This window comes from Pseudorca crassidens, chromosome 8, assembly GCF_039906515.1.
Source record: "Pseudorca crassidens isolate mPseCra1 chromosome 8, mPseCra1.hap1, whole genome shotgun sequence".
Taxonomy (NCBI): domain Eukaryota; kingdom Metazoa; phylum Chordata; class Mammalia; order Artiodactyla; family Delphinidae; genus Pseudorca; species Pseudorca crassidens.
Window position 1 is genome coordinate 71,207,151 of NC_090303.1, and position 24,918 is coordinate 71,232,068.

Consider the following 24,918-nt stretch of genomic DNA (forward strand, 5'->3'; position numbering starts at 1 on the left):
TTAGTCATTTTATAGCTTGTATAACTTTCAGGATATATAATTGTTTAAAGTTCCTTTCTACATGCTGAGGGGTTTATGTGTGTAGGGCAGATTCTCCATAATTCACACATTTGGAATCTCCATAATTTCTTTTAGAGCATTTGGGTGCTATTTTTGGAACTAGAGTTTATTGTTATTATATGAATCCATTATTCTTTAATCTATTTGAAAGAAACAATGCAGTGTGTATGAATTAAAATTTCATCATGATAGTCTTAGTAGAATAAAAAAGCATAGTTTAAATGGTGGAAGAAACTGACTCTGAGAACAGAAAGAGTTTGTCTCAGAGGTCATTTTAAGAATGATGAGACTGAAGTCAAGAAAGATTGATGACATTGGCTGGGCCACTCAGTAGGTTGTCAGCAGCATTGAATTAGAATTGAATTCAGGTCTTCTGACTCTTAGTTAGAACTGCACTTTTTGTCATGATACTTAGAAAGAAATATTCTTGTTATTTCTAAAATATGCCAGTATAATCAATTTAAAGGTAAAAAATGTAAATAGTACACACACGTTTTTGGCTACATAATACCTATGAATAGGTTAACTAACCTTTTTTCCCATCGAATTTTTTTGTTCTAGGCTAATAAACCAGTGACTTGCTGTCAGTTGATAAGATAGAAACTAAAAGTCATAAATTTCTTTCCAGAAGGCTTTCAGGGTAATTAACAAAATACTTCCGGCTCCCGTGAAGTTTCACTCTATCCAATGATTTGTAATTTCTTTCATTTCACTGAAACAATATGATGTGCTATAATAAGAATTCAGTCTGTTGTGATATTATTGCCTAGGAATATTCATCAGACTCATAAACTTAGACACGATTGGGTCTGTCCTCTTCAGAGCCTTTCAGACTCCATTTTCCCATTAACTCATCCCTGTTGTGACATTTATGCCTTAGAAATGCCTTTTTATTTCCATAGACTTAAGACAGCTGTTTGTATTATTCATCCCACGATGCCATTTATTTCATGAGTAGAAATCATGACCTTTGTTTTGTGTCTTCTCTTCTGTTATTTTGGTTGGTTCATGAGACTGAGTCATTGGACTCCTGAGGGCAGTGTGAGGTGGGCAGCCTTGGTTTTGTGGACCCTGATTTGCCCTTTGGTGGGCATCCATTCACACATGGTTTTATTCAAATCCCTTTTACCACAATAACCTTGAAAATCTTAATTTTACGGTATATCCTTTAGAAAGAGGAAGCATCTAGCAATTTCAAGTCTGTACAGTGGTGATGAGGGAAGAGAAATAGGAAATTGCATTTTTCATTTGCCTCCTTTTGTTGTGATGCAGTGTAGCTGTATCTGAATTTCTCAAAAATAATGCTTGCTAAAAGTTTTGAAATAGTGTAGAAATTCAGAGTGAAAGCAATAGAAATTTGTGCAAAATAGAAGCCTGCATTTTTTAAAAGCAAATTCAATAGGGAAATTTTTGTGTTGGTTGTGGTCACTCAGAACAATCATTTGAATCTCTTGACCCAAAAAGCATTTCTTATTATTGCTGATGTGTTTATCATTGACATGATGGAGTCAGGCTGGTATTAGTCTTTAGCCATTTTATGAAAGGATGGCAGATGCATTGTGGAGTGGGAGAAGTAGAGCTGGCCCTAGAGAAGTAACAGGTGATTTTAAATTTCTTCTGCTTCTCAGAGAATCCAGTTTCTCCCTCATCTTACACTTACTTTTGTGCTGGCTTGTTAGAGTTGCAAAAATTAGAACTTATGTGAGGGCTTCCCTGGTGGCGCAGTGGTTGAGAGTCTGCCTGCCGATGCAGGGGACACGGGTTCGTGACCCGGTCCGGGAAGATCCCACGTGCCACGGAGTGGCTGGGCCCATGAGCCATGGCCGCTGAGCCTGCGCGTCTGGAGCCTGTGCTCCGCAATGGGAGAGGCCACAACAGTGAGAGGCCCGCGTACCGCAAACAAAACAAAACAAACTTACTTGACTACCTTGCAGTCGAAGTGGATATTGTGTCTTTGTTTTATTCACTATTGTTATCATTGTACTGAATACAGTGGAACATAGTAGGTGGCGCATAAATGTTTGTTGAACGAGTAAATGAATTCTCTTGAACATTGATTTACAATCATTAAACAATCTTCTTTATGATCTGTCTCTCAGAAATAAACCATAAGCCAAGTTCAGTTAGCTGAATAGAGAAGGTCATTACTTGTAGTTTTTCTGGGTTAATAAAATAAAGGCTTATAATTATTTGTCCCTGATTCTTACAATTAGTTAACTTTCAGGAGAACCACTGAACTGAAAGTTTTAGTTTTTTGTTTTTAAAAAAGGTATTAGCTGTAGGAATGGGTTTATACAGATACATGCCCATTTTCCTTTTTCTTTTAAATAGTTGTAAAATCAAGAAATCCAACCATCCATTTTTATTTTTCACTGATTAATACGCAGAGTGTTCATTTTTCTAACAAACTATTGAGATTTCAAGGTTCTCTTACTCTTATGTCCTACTGACACCCAAATTGTCTCCACTTATTTTGATTTAAAATAACTATGATCATAACAATGATATAATAAAATAATAAGTGCCCTCATATACCAAAGTCAACAGCATTTATGTTGTTGTTAACAGTCTATATTTGAAATGAAACAAAATTATTCTAAAGTGTACTTGAATATACCTTAAAAATTTAGTTGCTATTAGAAGGTTAATATTCTTAGCACATAAAAAATGTATTATAAAATTGTAGGGTTATATTCTTTTTTTTAAGTCTAAGTTTCCTTTGTTTTATTTATTTATTTACTATTTATTTTTATTATTTTTGGCTGCATTGGGTCTTTGTTGCTGCATACGGGCTTTCTCTAGTTGCAGTGAGTGGGAGCTACTCTTTATTGCGGTGCGCATGCTTCTCATTGTCGTGGCTTCTCTTGTTGCGGAGCATGGGTTCTAGGTGTGTGGGCTTCAGTAGTTGTGGCTCGTGGGCTGTAGAGCGCAGGCTCAGTAGTTGTGGTGCAAGGGCTTAGTTGCTCTGCGGCATGTGGGATCTTCCCGGACCAGGGATCGAACCCATGTCCCTTGCATTGGCAGGCAGATTCTTAACCACTGTGCCATCAGGGAAGTCCAGGGTTATATTCTTTTTTTGTTTTTGCGGTACGCGGGCCTCTCACTGTTGTGGCCTCTCTCGCTGCGGAGCACAGGCTCCCGACGCACAGGCTCATGGACCCAGCCGCTCCGTGGCATGTGGGATCTTCCCGGACCCGGGGCACGAACCCATGTCCCCTGCATCGGCAGGCGGACTCTCAACCACTGCACCACCAAGGAAGCCCCAGGGTCATATTCTTAATGGCATTTCAAAGAGATTTTTCAATCATGTCATTTGAATCATCTGGTAAAAATTGGGTTACTCTAGAATATATTTTACAATTTATTTTAATTATTGGGGAAAAATACTGATATTAAAACAATATTTATTTATACTTGATAAGCCTAACTCTTGTTCTTAGTGATGTAAAATGCATCTGTGTGCCTTATTCCTCTATAGCTTAATTGATTTCTAAATGATGCTGTTTTTGTAGTCATGATGTGATTATTAAAATCTAAGTCCTTATTGAATAATAGATTAAGAGATATCCTTTATTAACACAATGTGACCACCTCTGAATATTGTCCAACGTGAAGAATGTTCCAACATAAAAATGTCTTTAAAAATTTGAACATGTTGGGGCTTCCCTGGTGGCGCAGTGGTTGAGAGTCCGCTTGCTGATGCAGGGGACACGGGTTTGTGCCCCGGTCCACGAGGGTCCCACATGCCGCGGAGCGGCTGGGCCCGTGAGCCATGGCTGCTGAGCCTGCGCGTCCGGAGCCTGTGCTCCGCAACAGGAGAGGCCACAACAGTGAGAGGCCCGTGTACTGCAAAAAAAAAAAAAAAAAATTTTTGAACATGTAGCTTCAATATTGCCTAGCATCTTAATGTTAAAATTGCAGAGCTGTTGTAAATAAAACGTCACATAGCCTTTCGGATTATGTAGGACATTTGTCTGAAACTGATCACAAGGAAACCAAGTGAGAAACTATGATAGTTCAGAATTCATCACCACTAATGAAAACTTTAAAGTTCGTTTGCCATTAAAGGATTAGTAGCATATTTATTTACAAAGGAGAGGGCAGGATTATCTAGATTTTGATTACAGATTCTCTCTCTCTTTCTCTCTGCCTGTTTTGGAAATAATATTTGAGTTAACTTCTGAACTGGGACAAGGCAAAAATATTTCTAATTTAAAAATATCCAAAATTACTATTTTTGCTCTTCTGTCCTTATATGCAAATAATATTTCTACTTCTTAAGCATTTAGTTATCACCTAGTAGTAAGCTAGGGTACTTTGTGGGGGTGGAAAATAGGTAGATGACAAGGCCCACGAGCTTACAATCTTACTAGAGAAATCTGAAGCAGTTAGAGAACGGCATCATATCATGTAAAACCACACACAGATCACATATAACCTAGGCCTTGGAGAACTGAGAAGTTAACGTGGGTCAAAGTGTTCAAAGATGGAACTTGAGTGGGCCTGTGGATTGGGATAGCTTGGGAAGAGAAGTGTGTGCCTATATATTGGAGGAGGTGTGTGTGTGTGTATGTATGTGTGTGTGTGTGTGTGTGTGTGTGTGTGTGTGTGTATGTGTATGTTTATATGGTATTGATAAGGAATGGAAAACAAAAGAAAAAGAGAAGAATATGGATAAATGACAACAGTGCTATATCATAAAATGTCTTATAATGGGGTTTGAACTTGGTCTTATGTATACAATAGAGAGACATTGGAAGTTCTTTAAAGTAAGGTCAAATTCTCAACTGCTTAAAATATTAGCCCCATCCTTTTTTCCTATTACTTTCAAACTTTTCTAACTTTCCTACAGATGAAGATTTTTCCCCCTAGTGTCACTAGTTCACATCACTGGAACAATTTTATCATTCTCTATCATTTCTTAACTGCCTTCTGTTTGGTGATTATGTACATATGTCCTGCTACATCTTGTTTCTGCTACTAATAGTGAAATGTACTTAACTATATTTTTCTGTCTTCTGTCATAAATATCTAAGGAGAAAGTTGGGTCTGGTATTTTCTTTATATTTCTGCCTGTTCACTATAATGAACACTCTATAATTGATAATGATTATCAATATAAGTATAGCTTTAGTTGACTGAAAATAGAATAGTTCTCGGTTGAATATTTATGAGGATCTATTTTATCATGTACATAAAATTTAAGCTGCTCTTAAAATTATAACAGAGAGCACATATTCCTCAGCTAAAGTTAATATAGTAAGAACTGTCTTTCTCTCATACTGTTTTTCTTCCTAAAAATGATAGTTTTTCATGCCCATGATGGAAATACAAAGCACTGGGGCTCTGGCACTGCAGAAAATGCTCAAGACCTTCTAGGCATAACAAATAATAGCACTACAGAGAAGAATACAGGTTCTTTCTGCATCAGGGAACTGAGTGGCATCATATCTAAAAGCACTGATGCAATAATTGTACAGAATTCCTACTGCAGGTTGGGTGTATAAGGGCCATGTAAAAATGGGAACATTTGTTTCCCTGAATTATGAATTCTAGCATGCATGAATATTTTCCCATGCTACCCACCAAATTCTTTATTAGTAGCTAAAAAGTTACTACCATAATAATATTTTTTCCTAGTTCATTCTCTTAAAAGTCAAGCCACTAGACTCAAAATATATAAAAATGATGTATAACTAAATCATTTTGTTGCTGAAAATCAGAAATTGTAAATTTAAATGCACAGTTAATTATAGCCATTTAAACGTAAGCCTAGAGTGTGATTAAAAATAATAGCAAAACACTTCTGTACTGGGTTGAATTTAAAAGCCAGTGTTTTTATGCATGTAAAGCATAGCAAAAACAACTACAAACAGAAAACTAGATTTGTGTTTATTTCACAAGTCTTTAAGACTAAAACCTTAGCCATACTAGATGCAATTAAAAGGTTTTTAAAGCGTACAGTACAACTCGTTGTACACAGTAGATGCTTATTAAGTAAGCATGTTCAGAGATGGATCATTCAGAATTGCAAACTGTGGTGGCATACTAAAATGTCTTCCTAAATTTTAAGTTTCATATATTTGAAACAGGAACTTGAAACAAATGTAGTGGCCTCTAAAAGAAATCTATGAATTATTTATAATTGAGAATAGAACATAAAAAGGAATAACAGGGCACAGATATCCGTAATTTGATCGTTTGAAATGGAAGCAGAGCATCAAGTCTGTCTGATTAAAACTAAAAGTGCAATTATGGGAGACCTTCAAGATGGCGGAGGAGTAAGACATGGAGATCACCTTCCTCCCCACAGATAGATAAAAAACATGTCTACATGTGGAACAACTCCTACAGAACACCTACTGAATGCTGGCAGAAGACCTCAGACTTCCCAAAAGGCAAGAAACTCCCCGTGTACCTGGGTAGGGCAAAAGAAAAAAGAAAAAAACAAAGATAAAAGAATAGGGATGGGACCTGCACCTCTGGGAGGGAGCTGTGAAGGAGGAAAGGTTTCCACACACTAGGAAGCCCCTTCACTGGCAGGGATGGGGGTGGGTGGGGGGAAAGCTTCAGAGCCACGGAGGAGAGCACAGCAACAGGGGTGCAGAGGGCAAAGGGGAGAGATTCCCACACAGAGAATTGGTGCCGACCAGCACTCACCAACCTGAGACGCTTGTCTGCTCACCTGCTGGGGCGGGTGGGGGCTGGGAGCTGAGGCTCGGGCTTCGGAGGTCAGATCCCAGGGAGAGGACTGGGGTTGGCTGCATGAACATAGCCTGAAGGGGCCTAGTGCACCACAGCTAGCTGGGAGGGAGTCAGGGAAAAAGTCTGGAGCTGCTGAAGAGGCAAGAGACAATTGTTTCAGGGTGTGCTAGGAGAGGGATTCCTACTCTGTGCTCCCACAGAAGGCAGAGCACCGCCTAAGCAAGCTCCAGAGATGGGCACAAGCCATGGTTATCAGACCCCAGAGACGGGCATGAAACGCTAATGCTGACACCGCTCCCACCAAGAATCCTGTGTGCAAGCACAGGTCACTACCCATACCCTCCCAGGAGCCTGTGCAGTACACCACTGTCAGGGTCCTGAGATCCAGGGACAACTTCCCTGGGAGAACACATGGCGTGCCTCAGGCTGTTGCAGTGTCATGCTGGCCTCTGCCGCAGCAGGCTTGCCCCACATTCCAGTTATGACTACCATACCCCTCACTCTCCATGGCCTGAGTGAGCAAGAGAGCCCTAATCAGCTGCTTCTTTAACCCTGTCCTGTCTGGGCGGGAACGGAAGCCTGAGGGCAACCTACGCACAGAGGTGGGGCCAAAACCAAAGCTGAACCCCAGGAGCTGTGTGAACAAAGAAGAGAAAGGGAAATTTCTCTGTGCAGCCTCAGGAGCAGCGGATTAAATCCCCACAATCAATTTGATGAACCCTGCATCTCTGGAATACCGGAATGGACAACAAATGTTCTCAAAATTGACGCAGCGGACATTGAGAGCAACTGTAGACTTGGGGCTTGCTTTCTGTGTCTGATTTGTTTCTGGTTTTTATGTTTATCTTAGTTTAGTTTTTAGTGCTTGTTTTCATTGGTGGATTTGTTTATTGGTCTGGTTACTCTCTTCTTTTTATTTTTTAAAATTTTATTATTCTATAAATTTTTAAATTTATTCTGTTTTGTTCCATTTTTTCTCTTTTTGTGAGTGTGTATGTTTCTTTGTGTGATTTGTCTGCTTAGATTTTCTTATACCTTTTGTCCTAGGGTTCTGATCATTCTTATTTTTGCTTTCTTTTTATGAGTGTGTGTATGTATGTTTCTTTGTGTGATTTTCTCTGTTTAGTTTTGCTTTTATCATTAGGTTTGGGATTCTGTTTTTTTTTTTTCTTTACTTTTCTTTCTTCTTTTTCTTCTGAGCCATGTGGCTGGCAGGGTCTTGGTGCTCTGGCTGGGTGTCAGGCCTGAGCCTCCAAGGTGGGAGAGCCGAGTCCAGGACATCGGACCACCAGAGACCTCCTGGCCCCACATTATATCAGTCGGCGAGAGCTCTCCGAGACATCATGTCTCAACACTAAGACCCAGTTCCAGCCAATGGCCAGCAAGCTCCATTGCTGGACATCCCATACCAAACAACTAGCAAGACAGGAACACAACCCCACCCATTAACAGAGAGACTGCCTAAAGTCATCCTAAGTTCACAGACACCACAAACCATAGCACTGGACATGGCCCTGCCCAACAGAAGGACAAGATCCAGCCCCACCCACCAGAACACAAGAACAAGTCCCCTCCACCAGGAAACCTACAAAATCCCTTGAACCAACCTCACCCACTGGGTGCAGACACCAAAAACAACAGGAACTACGGACCTGCAACCTGTGAATAGGAGACCCCAAACACAGTAAGTTAAACAGAATGAGAAGACAGAGAAATATGTAGAAGATGAAAGAGCAAGGTAAAAACCCACCAGACCAAATAAATGAAGAGGGAATAGGCAGTCTACATAAAAAAGAATTCAGAGTAATGATAGTAAAGATGATCCAAAATCTTGAAAATAGAATGGAGCAAATAAAAGAAACGTTGTATTTTCTACATCTAGAAGGACCTAGAAGAACTAAAGAGCCTAGAAGAACTAAAGGACCTAGGAGAACTAAACAGCAAAAAAACAATAATGAACAACACAATAAATGAAATTAAAAATTCTCTAGAAGGAATCAATAGCAGAATAACTGAGGCAGAAGAACGGATAAGTGACCTGAGAGATAAAATACTGGAAATACTGCCACAGAGGAGAATAAAGAAAAAAGAATGAAAAGAATTGAGGACAGTCGCAGAGACTTCTGGGAAATATTAAACGCACCAACATTTGAATAATAGGGGTCCCAGAAGAAGAAGAGAGAAAGAAAGGGAATGAGAAAATATTTGAAGAGGTTATAGTTGAAAATTCCCTAACATGGGAAAGGGTGTAGCCACCCAAGTCCAAGATGCGCAGAGAGTCTCATACAGGATAAATCCAAGGAGAAACATGCCAAGACACATATTAATCAAACTATCAAAAATTAAATACAATGAAAAAATATTAAAAGCAGCAAGGGAAAAACAACAAATAACATACAAGGGGATCAGCATAAGGTTAACAGCTGATCTTTCAGCAGAAGCTCTGCAAGACAGAAGGGAGTGGCAGGACATATTTAAAGTGATGAAAGGGAAAAACCTACAACCAAGGTTACTCTACCCAGCAAGGATAATTCGGATTTGACAGAGAAATTAATACCTTTATAGACAAGCATAAGTTAAGAGAATTCAGCACCACCAAACCAGCTTTACAACAAATGCTAAAGGAACTTCTCTAGGCAGGAAACACAAGAGAAGGAAAAGACCTACAAAAACATATCCGAAACAACTAAGAAAATGGTAATAGGAACATACATATTGATAATTACCTTAAATGTAAATGGATTAAATGCTACAACCAAAAGATACAGACTGGCTGAATGGATACAAAATAAGACCTGATATATGGTGTCTACAAGAGACCCCCTTCAGAACTAGGGACACAGACAGACTGCAAGCGAGGGGATGGAAAAAGGTATTCCATGCAAATGGAAATCAAAAGAAAGCTGGAGGAGCAGTACTCGTATCAGACAAAATAGACTTTAAAATAAAGACTATTACAAGAGACAAAGAAAACATAATGATCAGGGATCAATCCAAGAAGAAGATATAACAGAAGATATAACAGTTGTAAATATTTAGGACCTCAATACATAAGGCAAATGTTAACAGCCGTAAAAGAGGAAATGAACAGTAACACACTCATAGTAGAGGGCTTTAACACTTTTCATCAATGGACAGATCATCCAAAATGAAAATAAATAATGAAACACAAGCTTTAAATAGTACATTAAACAAGATGGGCTTAATTAACATTTATAGGGCATTCCATCCAAAAACCACAGAATACACTTTCTTCTCAAGTGCTTGTAGAACATTCTTCAGAATAGATCATATCTTGGGTCACAAATCAAGCCTTGGTAAATTTAAGAAAATTGAGATCGTATCAAGTATCTTTTCTGACCACAATGCTATGAGCCTAGATATCAATTACACGAAAAAATCTGTAAAAAATACAAACACATGGAGGCTAAACAATACACTACTTAATAACCAAGATATCACTGAAGAAATCAAAGAGGATATCAAAAATACCAAGAAACAAATGACAAGGAAAACACGATGACCCAAAATCTATGGGATGCACCAAAAGCAGTTCTAAGAGGAAAGTTCATAGCAATACGTTCCTACCTTAAGAAACAAGAAACATCTCAAATACACAACCTAACCTTACAACTAAAGCAATTAGAGAAAGAAAAACAAAAAACCCCAAAGTTAGCAGAAGAAAAGAAATCATAAAGATGAGATCAGAAATAAAAAGAAATGAGGACAACAGTAGCAAAGATCAATAAAACTAAAAGCTGGTTCTTTGAGAAGATAAAAAAATTGATAAGCCATTAGCCAGACTCATCAAGAAAAAAAGGAAGCAGACTCAAATCAACAGAATTGGAAATTAAAAAGGAGAAGTAACAATTGACACTGCAGAAATATGAAGGATCATGAGAGATTACTACAAGTAACTATATGCCAATAAAATGGACAACCTGGAAGGAATGGACAAGTTCCTAGAAAAGTACAACCTTCCAAGACTGAACCAGGAAGAAATAGAAAATATGAACAGACCAATCACAAGCACTGAAATTGAAACTGTGATTAAAAATCTTCCAACAAACAAAAGCCCAGTACAAATGCCTTCACAGGTGAATTCTATCAAACACTTAGAGAAGAGCTGACACCCATTCTTCTCAAACTCTTCCAAAATATAGCAGAGGGAGGAACACTCCCAAACTCATTCTATGAGGCCACCATCACCCTGATACCAACACCAGACAAGATGTCACAAAAAAAAGAAAACTACAGGCCAGTATCACTGGTGAACATAGATGCTATTCACTGATGAACGTAGATGCAAAAATCCTCAACAAAACAGTAGCAAAAAGAATCCAACAGTGCATTAAAGTATCATACACCATGATTAGGGGGAGTTTATCCCAGGAATGCAAGGATTCTTTAATATATGCAAATAAATCAATCAATATGATACACCATATTAACAAATTGAAGGATAAAAACCATATGATCATCTCAATAGATGCAGAAAAATTTTTTGACAAAATTCAACACCCATTTATGATAAAAATTCTCCAAAAAGTAGGCGTAGAGGGAACCTACCTCAACCTAATAAAGGCCATATATGACAGACCCACAGCCAACATCGTTCTCAATGGTGAAAAACTGAAACCATTTCCTCTAAGATTAGGAACAATAGAACAGTGTCCACTCTCACCACTATTGTTCAACATAGTTTTGGAAGTTTTAGCCATAGCAATCAGAGGACAAAAAGAAATTAAAAAATCTAAATCGTTGAAGAAGAAGTAAAACTGTCACTGTTTTCTGATGACATGATACTGTACCTAGAGAATCCTAAGGATGCTATGAGAAACCTACTTGAGCTAATCAATGAATTTGGTAGAGTAGGAGGATACAAAATTAATGCACAGAAATCTCTTGCATTCCTATACACTGACAATGAAAGATCAGAAGGAGAAACTAAGGAAACACTCCCATTTACCACTGCAACAAAAAGAATAAAATTCCTAGGAATAAACCTACCTAAGGAGGTAAAAGACCTGTACTCAGAAAACTATAAGACACTGATTAAAGAAACTGAAGACGTTAAAAACAGATGGAGAGATATACCATGTTCTTGGATTGGAATAATCAACATTGGGAAAATGACTATACTACCCAAAGCAATCTGCAGATTCAGTGCAATCCCTATCAAACTACCAATGGCATTTTCCCCAGAACTGGGACAAAAAATTTTATAAATTGTATGGACACACAAAAGACTCCAAATAGCCAAAGCAATCTTGAGAATGAAAAATGGAGCTGGAGGAATCAGGCTCCCAGACTTCAGACTACACTACAAAGCTACAGTAATCAAGACAGTATGGTACTGGCACAAAAACAGAAAGAGAGATCAATGGAACAGGATAGAAAGCCTAGAGATAAACCCATGCACATATGGTCACCTTATCTTTGATAAAGGAGGCAGGAATGTACAGTGGAGAAAAGACAGCCTCTTCAATAAGTGGTGCCAGGAAAACTGGACAGCTACATGTAAAAGAAGGAAATTAGAACACTCTAACACCAGACACAAAAATAAACTCTAAATGGATTAAAGACCTAAATGTAAGGCCAGACACTATAAAACTCTTAAGGAAAACATAGGCAGAACACTCTGACATCAATCACAGCAAGATCCTTTTTGACCCACCTCTAGAGATATGGAAATAAAATAAAAAATAAACAAATGTGACCTAATGAAACTTCAAAGCTTTTGCACAGCAAAGGAATCCATAAACAAGACGAAAAGACAACCCTCAGAATGGGAGAAAATATTTGCAAATGAAGCAACTGGCAAAGGATTTATCTCCAAAATATACAAGCAGCTCATGCAGCTCAATATCAAAAAAACAAACAACCCAATCCAAAAATGGGCAGAAGACCTACATAGACATTTCTCCAAAGAAGATATACAGATTGCCAACAAACACATGAAAGGATGTTGTACATCACTAATCATTAGAGAAATGCAAATCAAAACCACGATGAGGTATCACGTCACACCAGTCAGAATGGCCATCATCAAAAAATCTAGAAACAATAAATGCTGGAGAGTGTGTGGAGAATAAGAAACCCTCTTGTACTGTGGTGAGAATGTAAATTGATAAAGCCACTATGGAGAACAGTGTGGAGGTTCTTTAAAAAACTAAAAATAGAATTACCATATGACCCAGCAATCCCACTATTGGGCAGATACCCTAAGAAAACCATAATTCAAAAAGAGACATGTATCACAATGTTCAATGCAGCACTGTTTACAATAGCCTCGACATGGAAGCAACCTAAGTGTCCATTGAAAGATCAATGGATAAGGAAGATATGGCATATATATACAATGGAATATTACGCAGCCATAAAAAGAAATGAAATTGAGTCATTTGTAGTGAGGTGGATGGGTTTAGAGTCTGTCATACAGAGTGAAGTAAGTCAGAAAGAGAAAAACAAATGCCCTATGCTAACACATATATATGGAATCTAAAAACCAAAAAGAATGGTTCTGAAGAACCTAGGGACAGAACAGGAATAAAGATGCAGATGTAGAGAATGGACTTGAGGACATGGTGAGGGGGAAGGGTAAGCTGGGACGAAGTGAGAGAGTGGCATGGACATATATACACTACCAAATGTAAAATAGATAGCTAGTGGGCAGCAGCCGCATAGCACAGGGAGATCAGCTTCGTGTGACCACCTAGAGGGGTGGGATAGGGAGGGTGGGAGGGAGATGCAAGAGGGAGGAGATACGGTGATATATGTATATGTATAGCTGATTCCGTTTTGTTATAAAGCAGAAACTAACACACCATTGTAAAGCAATTATACTCCAAGAAAGATATTTTTTAAAAATGTTAAAAAAATAAATAATGTGTTGTTATGAAGTTAGCACATGAATAAAGGAGAAGCCTGGTGAAATAGCATCTTAATATGCTATAGATATTCTCTAGCATTGATATCAACAAGCTGGGATTAGTTTGGACCTACAGCTGCTTGGGTAGGAACCTAGTTAGTTGAAATATTGTATGTGAGAATTGGCTCTCAGGCAGTGGCTGTCACTTTAGAAGATGAAATCTCCTTGGTACTGTTACTGGTAAAGTAAGAGATCAAATAAAAAGAATGAAGCTGAATTGGGATGGATATAGGGGAGTTCAAATGGGCAAAACATCAGCTTTAGAAAATGCAGTGAAGGATCACCAGGCATGTAAACAATGACTATGAGTTAATAGTCATACAAGTGTGAGGACCATGTGGATGCATGAATGCCAAGTGGGCAGGACTCATGAGGTAATTCTGCCATTATATTCTCAATTAATCATTCCTTTACTATGTGTAGTTTTGAATGTTATGAATGCTAGAGTTACAGAAGGCTCTGGAGAGATTTCAGAGTAGGGAAATAAGTGTAAGTAGTTGGGACGTGGCTGGGAATGGTGATCCTGAAAGGTGAACTTTAAAGGGAGACTAGGTAACAGATGCTTGAAAGGATTTTACCCAGCTTACTATAATCATCCCTTTAAAATCTCCACTTTATATAAAATGTGACAAAACTGATGTAGGACTGAAGAATATGAGCTAGATGTAGGTAAAACTCTCCACATGGTATGAGTTGTGTAGTCCACTTTCAAAATTTGAGTGATGTAATGTGAGCAATGTCCTTCTAAATATTCATTTGAAAGATCAGATGGATTCTTGTTTCTGTGCTAATATGATCCTACATGAAAGTGGAGAGGGCTGTTAGACAACTGACTACTTACTATTCTTTGCTTCCTTTAGTGGAAAAAGGGAGAACAGCAAGGTGGAGCTGAAGACTGAGGGCTGGAGCTCTTTTTTTTTTGGAGCTGTTTCTGCTCAGTCACTTCAGCTCCCATTAATCTCTAACCTTCTTCAGTTATTTTGTTAAAATGAACAATAGCAATAGCAGCGGCAGCATAGCTGATATTTAGTGAATGCTCACTCTGGGCTGCACGCTGTACTAAGTGCTTTACATCCATCTTTTGCCTATTACTGTTGGGTTGGCCAAAAAGTTTGTTCGGGATTTTTGGAACATCTTATAGAAAAATCCAAATGAAAATTTTGACCAACCCTATACTTAACTTCTCTGTGCTTCAGTTTCTTCATTTGTAAAGTATGGAGAATAATAGCATCTACTTCTTATGTTAATCAGATGAGTTCATATATGAAAAGTGTTTAGAACAGTTTTTAGCAAATAGTATTTAATTAATAATAGTTATTATTATCTCATTTTTTAATCTTCGAAAGTAGTGGTTGCTGCTACTTACTCCCCCATTTACAGATAAGCAAACTGAGACTCAAAGAGTTTAATGAACTTTTTTCAAGATCATAAAGATAGTAAGGGACAGAATAAGGACTTAAACTTCCATGTCTTGTGCTTTTTAACCCCTCTGCCATTTTGGTCCTCCCCTTCCAGGCACCTAAGCCCCAGCCACACAACATTAAACTTCTCTGATTAGTACCGGATCCTTATGTTGAACACTTCATGAGCTTTCAAGTCTCTATACAGTTTGCTCATTTTATTATTTCCTTTCTCTGAAATGGCTTTCCTAACTTTGTCAAGTAGATATAATTAAAATTATCCTTCAAGACTGAGTTCAGCTGCCACCTTTTCTCTCACCTTCCTTCTCCCATCTTCACAGAGTTAATTGCTTGTCTGTGTTTCTTTTACACTTATCTCACATATCTCTCTTTCAGCACTTATCACATTGTCTCATAATTTGTTCATGTCTCTGCTGCTAAATGGTGAACTATGAGAGAACCAGTAAAAATTAAAATTTATTTAAGATGCTAGACTCTCTTCTAAAGGCTTCATAAGGATGCACTCATTGAGTCCTCTCAATAACATCAGGATGTATGCTGTATTATCCCTTTTTTATTGAGGAGGCATAGAAAGGTTAAGTAACTTGTCCAAGATGATATATGCAGTAGCCACACAATAAATGATTGTTGAATTATATTTAAGTAAAAATGCTTACTAAAAATGATCAAAATTTCTTTTTTTCCTTGGAGAAGATGAAATCTCTCAATTCAACATCTTTTAGGATGGAGGAGAAAAGAACAAACTCCTCTTTCATCTAGTCCAACTTTTTTTCTTAAAGCTATGAAAAGAAACAGCTAATTAACTTTAGCTAGTTGAAGCTCAATTATCAATTCAGCTTTAAAGTTTTTAAATAATATAATAACTTTTTCCTGTGCTGTAGTAAATGACTTACTTCCCATTGATCATTATTCCCATGATCTCGAATACCCATATAAGTTAAATGTTATTTTATTATCTGTTCAAAACTTCATAATCCAGGACATGCATTACAGTGTCAATTTTAATACTGTGTCAAGAACCTATAATTTTCCAAACACAAAGAGAAAAAAGGAACTGTTTTCTGCCTCTAAGCCAAGCTTGAGAACCTGTCTTTCTGAGGATGATGAGATCCTATGGCACCAGAAGGAGCTAAGGGACTAGCTGTGAATGCCAGGTGTGATTAATTTCAACCCCCAAACCACCTGTTACTCCTTTAAGGTCTTTTTTCACAGTCACTCAGAGGGAAACACACTCTTTTTTACTTTGCTCTGGGGCCTTTCAGGGCTCCAGCCCTTGTATTAACTGCTTAATCTGGTGGGAGGAAAACTAGCTTTAAAAGCCTTTTAATCTAAAGGGTTTGAGCAGTTAATAGACATCATCCTCTTGGCAAAAGGATGTGATATAAAAACTGCTTCTCCATTTTAAAAACAAAGTCTTATTTATATAATCCTTTTATAAAGTTAAAGCCTCTTGGTTTAAATATATTTTTTAGAGCTTGTTACAATGCAGTAAATGGCAAAATGAGTTAGCCAAAACAATCTTTTCTCCATTGCCCCAGTTCTCAATAGCCCTTTAGCTTATTTGACTGCTTCGACTCATGGCAAAAAATAATCCAGTCATTTCCAAATGCTCCCTTAGTTTTAACCACTGTATAGACTAACTGTGAACTTGTGCCTCAAAATTGAGCAATTCTATCATTTTAATATGGTATAAAAAAAGTTTGTGAGAGAATTAGGAAAGTCACAGAACACTAGCATACCCAGAGTTAAGAACAAAATAAAAATGTCAGCAACAAACAATTATCTTAGTAGACCTTGCAGTTTCCATTAAAAACATTTATGAGACTATTAACAAACATGAAAATGATGCATTTTTGCATAAAAAAACAGACTCACGTGATTCTAGAATCGTAAATAACCCATAATTCTGGTAATCATCGGTCTTGTATTTAGCCAGTACTTGAAACACTGCTATTTGTCGTCTTATCTTTTTAATTTTCTTTTTAAGATAAAGTTAATATAAGCTGGGGTTTTTGTTTTGCTTTGTTTTAATAACAATATAGTTTATGCTACACGTGGAATAAAGAATGGAACAAAGTAAATTTATCTAATGTAAAGTAAATTTATCTACAGAAGTGAAGGGTTTTGGTTCTGTTTGCAACTGTTCTACAGTAATTCCCATTGCAACACAATGCGCTATTACATGCCTTAGCTGAAAAGGATACGTCTCTATAATTTTAAGTACATTTCATTGTATTTGCAATAGAAGTAAATTTTGGAGGCCAAATAAACTTTTCAGCTGATGAGGGTAGGGGTAGGGAGTTTTGTTTTATCTCTAGTAAGGAATAAGAAAAACATTGAAGGAGTAGCATGCTTTCATAATAAAAGATATGTACCCTGTGAGCACCATGGGAGGCCCCCTGGGAGTTGACATCTTAGTGCCTTCCTTTGATTGCACTTTACCCAGGCATTCTCATGCTAACTTGCAGGAAGGTATGAGTATGGAAGAAAGAACCTCTCCCTGTCATTTGAAGGAATTGAAGTATCTCCACATGGAAGTGGAGAGTCAGGAGTGGGAGGACTTTAACACTCAGGGTTTGCTGTTACTTTGTGTAACCACTAACAATGAGGGAACTCAGGGTTCCAAAACACAGCACGGGTGATTCATCTAAATGAAATGTGAGCAGAATGGGGGGGCTCCCTCTGAATTGAGGGAGTATGATATATAAAAGATCCCAGGGAATACTGGGAAAGATGGGGGTAAGGCATGAAGGGAAAATGGAAGAGAGTCCATTTATGGTCATTAATATCAAGTCCATTTTAGAAACATTTACTATTGTAACACTTGTAACTTGTTGCTACTACATATTTAATTCTGTTCTGCCTGTTTTCTACTGTGCTTTCAGCACCAAGCTCAGTGACCAACACATATTTGTTGAATGAATGAATAAATAAGCATTTCAGTTAGTATTCATGGATGTAGAGGCAAATGGATAAGGGGCCATAACCATGTAAAGACAAATCAGTTATTAACCTCTATGAAAAATGCTGGTGTTGAAACCCAACCAGCTAACATTTGAGAAGATAATTCAGTCAATAGGTTGTCCCACAAATAATTTTAAAATCTAATCACTATGGTTAATTTTGTATTATTTAAATGGAGCCTCCACGGGAAACTGAGCCAGTTACTCACCTCCTTCTGCCTCAGTTAATATCTGCATAGGGTTTCACAGTCACAGACTTAATGCCTAGCTCCAGCCAGGCATCTCACAAATAAATCCACTGTGCACAAAAGGAACCAGATGAGATTATAGACACATCCATGCAAACACATTACCACTATTAAGGAAAACAATCTAAAGCCTGTTCAACTCAGATGTAATTAGTCCTAGAGGGACACATTATTACTGATAAAGGGTTTTTCTCACAGGGAAGTTGGACTCCCCAGTGGGAATGTATTTTTATGGGTTGAAGATTAGTAACATTTTCAAATTGAATTAGTTGCAACAGTTTTTCAATATTGAATATTGGAATGGGTGCCAAAATAGATAATGTGATTTGGTCCTTGAGTCACTGAAGCAGACTTTTATTTTATATGATTGCTACCATTACTTATTGACTTACAAATAGCATTGATTAACTGGGGATGTATCTCACCCACTGCTTGCCCCTTGACCTGAAATGCCAAGTTAGTCAAGAGTAGGCTTAAATGAGAGTCACCACAGTTCCGTATTATTCACTTATCACTGGGGTTGATCACTTACCAAAGCTGTTGAAATATGTTGTTCCAAATAGCTAGGTAGAATCAGGCAATCTCACTTGGTTGTTGCTCTTGACTTCCCAGTCTCCTAGTCTTAATCCATGCCAGGTTTTTGTGTATATAATGGAGGCCAGTGTTAATAAAACCTGGTCTCTCTGGCCTCAAGATCATTGTTGAATTTTCTACTGATTGCTGGTGATATTTGAACCTCTAAGCGAAGCTCTTTATAAATATAGTCATGGTAATTATGTCTCTACTGTAAACTTTTTGAGTTGGAAACATAATGTTATCCCAATACCTTTTGATAGCATTTCCTTAATTGTATTTTAGATAATGATTTTAGTACCAAAAGGGGTCTTTATTGCTAGATTCAGTTCACTGTTGTACATTAAATTTTGTCTCAGATCCAATCAACTTTGATATAAAGTAAAAATGAGTTCAAATAGAGTGCTCACTAAATCATGGCTTGAGCTGTCCTTATATGAGCAAAACTGAATTGTTGCATATATCATTGAAATATTTCAATGATTTATTTTTCCTTACTTATATTTATATTGATGTTTTCTTTACAGAAACACTGTAGCAATAAAGAATTCTGTTCCATTAGATTCCTAATCTTAATTTTCAAGTACCAAATAAAAATAAAACCCCCAAACAAACAAAAACAATGAACAACAAACAAAAACAATAACAACTTTTCTGGTTTTGTCATAATGTAATTGTAAACCATTCTTCTTACAAGTTATGTATTTAGAATCCAAAATTTCTACCACGGCCCAAAATAAAATGTGATGTTTATATTAAAATTCTGAACCAACCAACTAAGCAGGTTTACATCTTTAAATATTACTGGCTTTGTAAGAATAAATAGGATAAATACGACAAAAGCTACCAAATAATGCTTTTGCAGATAATATTATTTGTCAGTTTATCAACTTTAGGTTCCCCATCATTCATGCATTTTCAGTTCCAGAATATAGTAGCTACAAAAATAAAGAAACAAAACCATAATAAAGCTAGTCTTCCTATTTTGTGCTTGCCTCCCAATTAAAAAAAAAATTAACTGCCAAAAATGTAAAATTTATTCCAAGAAAAGTAACAGGCTACACAAGTAAATTTTGGCAAATGCAACTTTATATTGAAATTCACACATCTGTATCTTGAAGAATGAGACTCACAGACTCTAATGTATTTCTGAAATACTAGAAATCATATTATAAGCTTTCACAAGTTAAAACTGAAATAATTTAAACGACCAATACACTGAATGTGCAGAAAGTATAAACAAGACTGTGCCTTCGGTAGAATAAAGGCTTTACAAATTGTGCAGGATGTCATACTAAGGCTGTGGTCTCCCCTTGACAGCTGACTTAAAATATAAACACACATCAACTGCCTCCTTCTTAGAACACACTAGAATGGGTAGCACAACTCAGAAGAAAATCTCATTATCCCAGTGATGTGCACCTTAATTTTCAAACCATGTGAGGAAAAAGGAAAGAGTATTAAATGATCGTCCATGCACTTCCAGTTGCATGACCATGACCAGTTACTGATTCAATTTCCCATGACTCCAGTTTGCTCCAATGCTAAATAAGATGAAAGATACTAGATAATCCTTTAAGGCAACATGTGTTTATTCTGCATTATTAGAACTGCTCAGTTGTGACCGGTTGGTACCATTAATGTTGCCTCCCAGACCAGTATCTAGTATTTGTAAAATATAGATGAATTGGAAAAACTTTATACCAAATCAACAAAAACCACATAATACAGTTCGATGCTAGCAATTTCACTAGTAGGTAAGGAAAGTGGTATTTAGAAACAGTAATGTATTAATACAAAAAAAGTAAACTCTAATTGGAACCAATATACTGCTTTGGAATGCTCCCCAAAACTTACAAGGCGATTTTTTAAAAGTGTGGTAATCCAATAATTCATGGCATGTCTTTAGTGAATTACAGTACTTTAAGTCCCCAAGTATTTTAGTCCTTGCAAAACAATAATAGTATGAAATGTTTTAAAGTCTTCAAACTTCTAAAATTAGTTTTTATCAACACATTTACCTCATGTCAACTTAATTTATTAAGATGTCCAATGCTAATTGGTTTTTTTTTTGATGTTTTTTCGTAAGTAGTGATATACACAGCGTTTAGCACTGATACTTAGCACCTGCTACTTTCATTATCTAGTTTTCAACCACATAAAGAAACTTAGGGCAGTGGTTCAGTCCTTTCTTAATTACAAACCTTCGCCGGCAGTCAGCAGGATCACTCTGAGATTTAAAATAGGATTATAGGTGAACTATTGCAAAGACTGCAGAATGTTGCCCAAATCCTTATAACTGCTGATCCCATTCTTGATTTTCTTCTCAAGAAATGGCTACAGGCCACAATTGCTTAGCAGAGAAGGTTAGTGTTTCACAAGGCTAAAGATGTACAGATGCTCCTTCATATAACACAGTAAGGTTCCCTTGGTAACCTGGATTTTCTGCAGTAAAGAAGGGTTGTGCTGAAACAGCGCCTCAGCTCCCTGTTGGAGAAAATGCAGACAAAAGGATTGATTCCTGCTTGGGCAAAACTCATCCAGACAGCAGCTGTTAGAAATCCCCCTGGTACTACAGGCCCTCTTGCAAAAACTCTCCAGTAACAGGCCACCAGGTAGGGGCCCCACAAGGTTAAGAAGAGAAAAGTCATTATATAGAACATTCTGCTGATTCTTTTCTCCATTTTGAACTCATCTAAGACCAATAGCCTTCTTCTGCTCGTGGTGTTTGCATTTTGCCTGATGCCCAGCAAGGTGGGTGGTGTGGGACCCCTTCCAAATCCTGCTAGCCAATTGGCAGCTGCCTGGCCACTGGCTCCAGGGCCATGAAAAGTCCAGTTCTGGCTGACTGCTGCTACAAACTGGACTGGCTTCATTTTCCTTCGGTCGTGGACAAAAAATATCAGCTTGAGGTAGACAAGCTGTGTAGCTAGGAGGATGAGGGCAAGGAGCAGCATAAATCCTAAGGAATCATTAGCCCTGAAGGAGCGGTGTTGGAAGGTACATTGATCTTCTTCCCTAATGAATGAGTAAGTGCCCACATCCAGAACTGGGGGGAATGCCATGGCCACAGACAGAGTCCACACCATGCAGATCACAGCCAGACACGTCCAAAAGGTCAGCCTCTTTGTATAGAAGCGGTGATGGGCAATAGCTAAGTATCTGGTGACACTGATACAGAAGAGCATGAAAGCAGTGTGGAAACAGGACAAAACCCCCAGAAAGGCAATCACTTTGCAAGTCAGAGTCCCATAAGTCCAGGTAGAGCCATTTTTGACAGAGTTGAATACAAATGGGAAACAAATTGCAGATCTGAGGATATCTGAACAGCAGAGATCCAACAGGAAGTAGTAAGGTGCTCTATGCAAGGTCTTATCTTTCACTAGCAAAATGGAGATCAGAAGGTTGCCCACCACGCTGACTCCTATTATGAAACCCAAGGAAGTCAGTTTCAGAAAGGCTGTTAGAGGAGAGAGATTTTGCAAAATGTTGTCAGCTGCATGGCTATAGTTCGCCATAGATGGATGGAGGATAAAGATACAGCCTCAGTCAAGTCTCATGATCTAGATATAAGAACAAGGAAAAGATATATCCATGCATTTTACTGAAAATGTAATCCACAAAGAGAACTGATCCGATCTGCAGTCATGCTTCCTCTTTTCTTCCATTTGATTTGCCATCAGAATATCTGGAAAAAAAAAAGAGCTATCAGTTCTAAAGTTAACAAGCAATGATGTCAGGCAGTGCTAACATAAAGCTGTTCATTTATGGGGAAGCAAATAAAGTTTTAATTTTGAATAATATTATTTGCTTTAGTATTTTTGCTTGAGATTTCAGAGAATTGGCTTGTTCAGTTTTCTGAGCTAGATGAATTTTAAAATGTCTCTATTTAAAAGAACATACAATTGATTGGGCACCTTTAGGAGAGAAGGAATAAAATGTTCCCCAATTGTAAAATATGCCAGTCCTGGAGTTAATCACTAGTGTTGCAATGGAATCTACAAGATTGCTAATAGGAGACAGAGAAGAGACAACCCACATTTATCTGAGGTCTGTTAGTATCTGTCAGTGTTTTCCCTGCAGCTTCTCTGCTGATACGGATCCAAAGAACCCTTCCAAAATATATGTCTTTTGACTCAAGTGCCACTATTCATGCTGCATATTATAAGAGGAATATTTGTTGATTCATCTTAAAGCATGATTTCAACATTAGACTTCTAAATTAATAGGAACTTGTCCCAGGATTTGATGTGATTTAATCTTTTGTCTTTCCCTCCCCCCCCCATTTTTGGCAAATCTTTTCTCTTTTAAACCCACATGATTATTAAAAATGGTTAATGTAAATATTGGTCAGGGAAACACCCAGAGGAATAATGCACTTACATTTGTAGACCGGGGCTGCCTGAATTCAAATGAATTTAACATGAACCTGTATTTCTTGGGCAATTAAGCTTTTCCCATTTACACTGATTATCTTCGTTGCAAATCGCAAGTGGCTTCATTTTAAAACAAAATGCACATTGTCTCCTAGGTGTTGGGGAGCCCCACCAGGGAAATCGGCTTTCTCTGTTATTCCCACTAAGCATGTTTCCTTTGCCACTTCTCACTTGCCCGGAATATGCTGATAGAAGCCCAGGCAACACTGCGTTCGATGATTTTAATTTCCCCACCGGTACATCCCCGGGTAAATACCGATCGCATCATGCAACATTACGAAACCTGAAATCCGCCACCCCTGGATTTATAATGGGGGGGTGGAGGAGGGGGAGGGGGAGAGAGACATGCATTACATACGCGAAGATGGGGAGAGATTGCTTCTGTGCTGCAAGGGAACTGTTCCCGGTGATTCGCAGTCTGATATTCCTCAGTCTTGCAACGCTTTCCAGAAATGGAGCTCTCAGTAAGCCCTACTGAAGATGCATTGTCTGAATGTACTTCCATTATGCAGTTTATTGTCAAAAAAAAAAAAAAAACAAAAAAAAAAAACTCAAGGAGGGCTCTTTCCCGGTGAACCTGCAGTTTCATCAACAGTGTGCCCCCTCCCCCCAAACTTAACCGAGAGTATATCCTCCTACCTGTTGGTGTTGGATATCCCGACAGACTATAGCTTCTTCTTTCTATAAACTGCTGATTTTTTTTTTTGCCTTAGTGCCTTGACTGAACATCCAGGCAGGGCTCGGCGGCGCCTGCGCGCTGGAGCCTCCTTGAGCTCCAGCCGCGTCCTCCCCTGTCGCAGCGGCACCGTCTCCCCCAGTAACGCAGGGGCAGCGGCGGCGGCGGCGGCAGCGGTGGCGAGGGCGGCGGCAGGGGGCTACCTCAGCCTCTGTGGAGCCAACAGGAGCCCCGACCCTTTTCCAGAGCGGGCTGGGTTTATTGAATGTCCTGTCCTGTTGAACTGGCAAAATTGGCCTGTGTCCCCTTGCGGCTGCTTCTGAACTTTTCCCTCCCTGCATTGGGAGTGGGGTTTGGAAAGGCTCGTTCAGGACCTCAGGCCCACCCTCTTCCCTTAGGGCAGCGCACCCCGGAGCCCGGGGTGCCCGCCTCCACCTCAGCTTCCGGGAACCCTCGCTTTCCCCATTTTCCTCCATGCTCTTTTAGAGCGGTCCAAAGCATTGGGAGCTTCTTTCAGCTTTCTTCTTTAATGATTTCCCCAGCTGACTACATTTGCAGGTTAGCTTGGTGTGGGGGAGAGTGGAGGGGAGGGGAGAAAGGAAAAAGAAAGGAAAAGAAAAAAAAAATTTTTTTTTAAAAAGAAAAAAGGCATAGTCAGGAAAAATCTTGTCAATGGGGAAGAAGGGAAGGCAGGTTAGGGCAGCCCTTTGTTAGTCTTCTTCTGTTCTCCAGTGCACGCAGATATGCGTTAAGTAGGAAGAAACTAAGTTCAGAGGAAAGCTGCAAAATGATTTATGTCCATTCTACTTTAACGAATATGACTATAGAACGAGGCTTACACAAATTTTAAATGACTGCTCCTTGCATTCCACCCCACCAAGCAATAGCCTTTCTTTTGCTTCTTG

General features: G+C 38.3%; 1 protein-coding gene across 4 annotated transcripts; it reads right to left on the bottom strand.

The window, feature by feature from the left end:
* Positions 1-19,972: 19,972 nt before the first annotated feature.
* Positions 19,973-24,476, bottom strand: GPR85 (G protein-coupled receptor 85). Of its 4 annotated transcripts, none has more exons than XM_067746776.1 (3): positions 23,977-24,476; positions 23,696-23,808; positions 19,973-22,589 (listed from the first exon to the last, which is right to left on the bottom strand). In XM_067746776.1, exon 3 carries the CDS (start codon positions 22,417-22,419, stop codon positions 21,307-21,309), a length of 1,113 nt encoding a protein of 370 aa, XP_067602877.1. In that variant the 5' UTR covers positions 22,420-22,589; positions 23,696-23,808; positions 23,977-24,476; the 3' UTR covers positions 19,973-21,306. The 4 variants fall into 4 exon arrangements, with proteins under 4 accessions (XP_067602877.1, XP_067602876.1, XP_067602879.1 ...); XM_067746775.1 differs by having other exon boundaries at positions 23,696-23,811; XM_067746778.1 differs by having other exon boundaries at positions 23,696-23,835.
* Between the last annotated feature and the right edge of the window lie 442 nt (positions 24,477-24,918).

What these genes read in the sequence shown, in the direction of transcription:
- GPR85 (XM_067746779.1), bottom strand. Translation starts at nt 22,419, where the DNA reads ATGGCGAACTATAGCCATGCAGCTGACAACATTTTGCAAAATCTCTCT.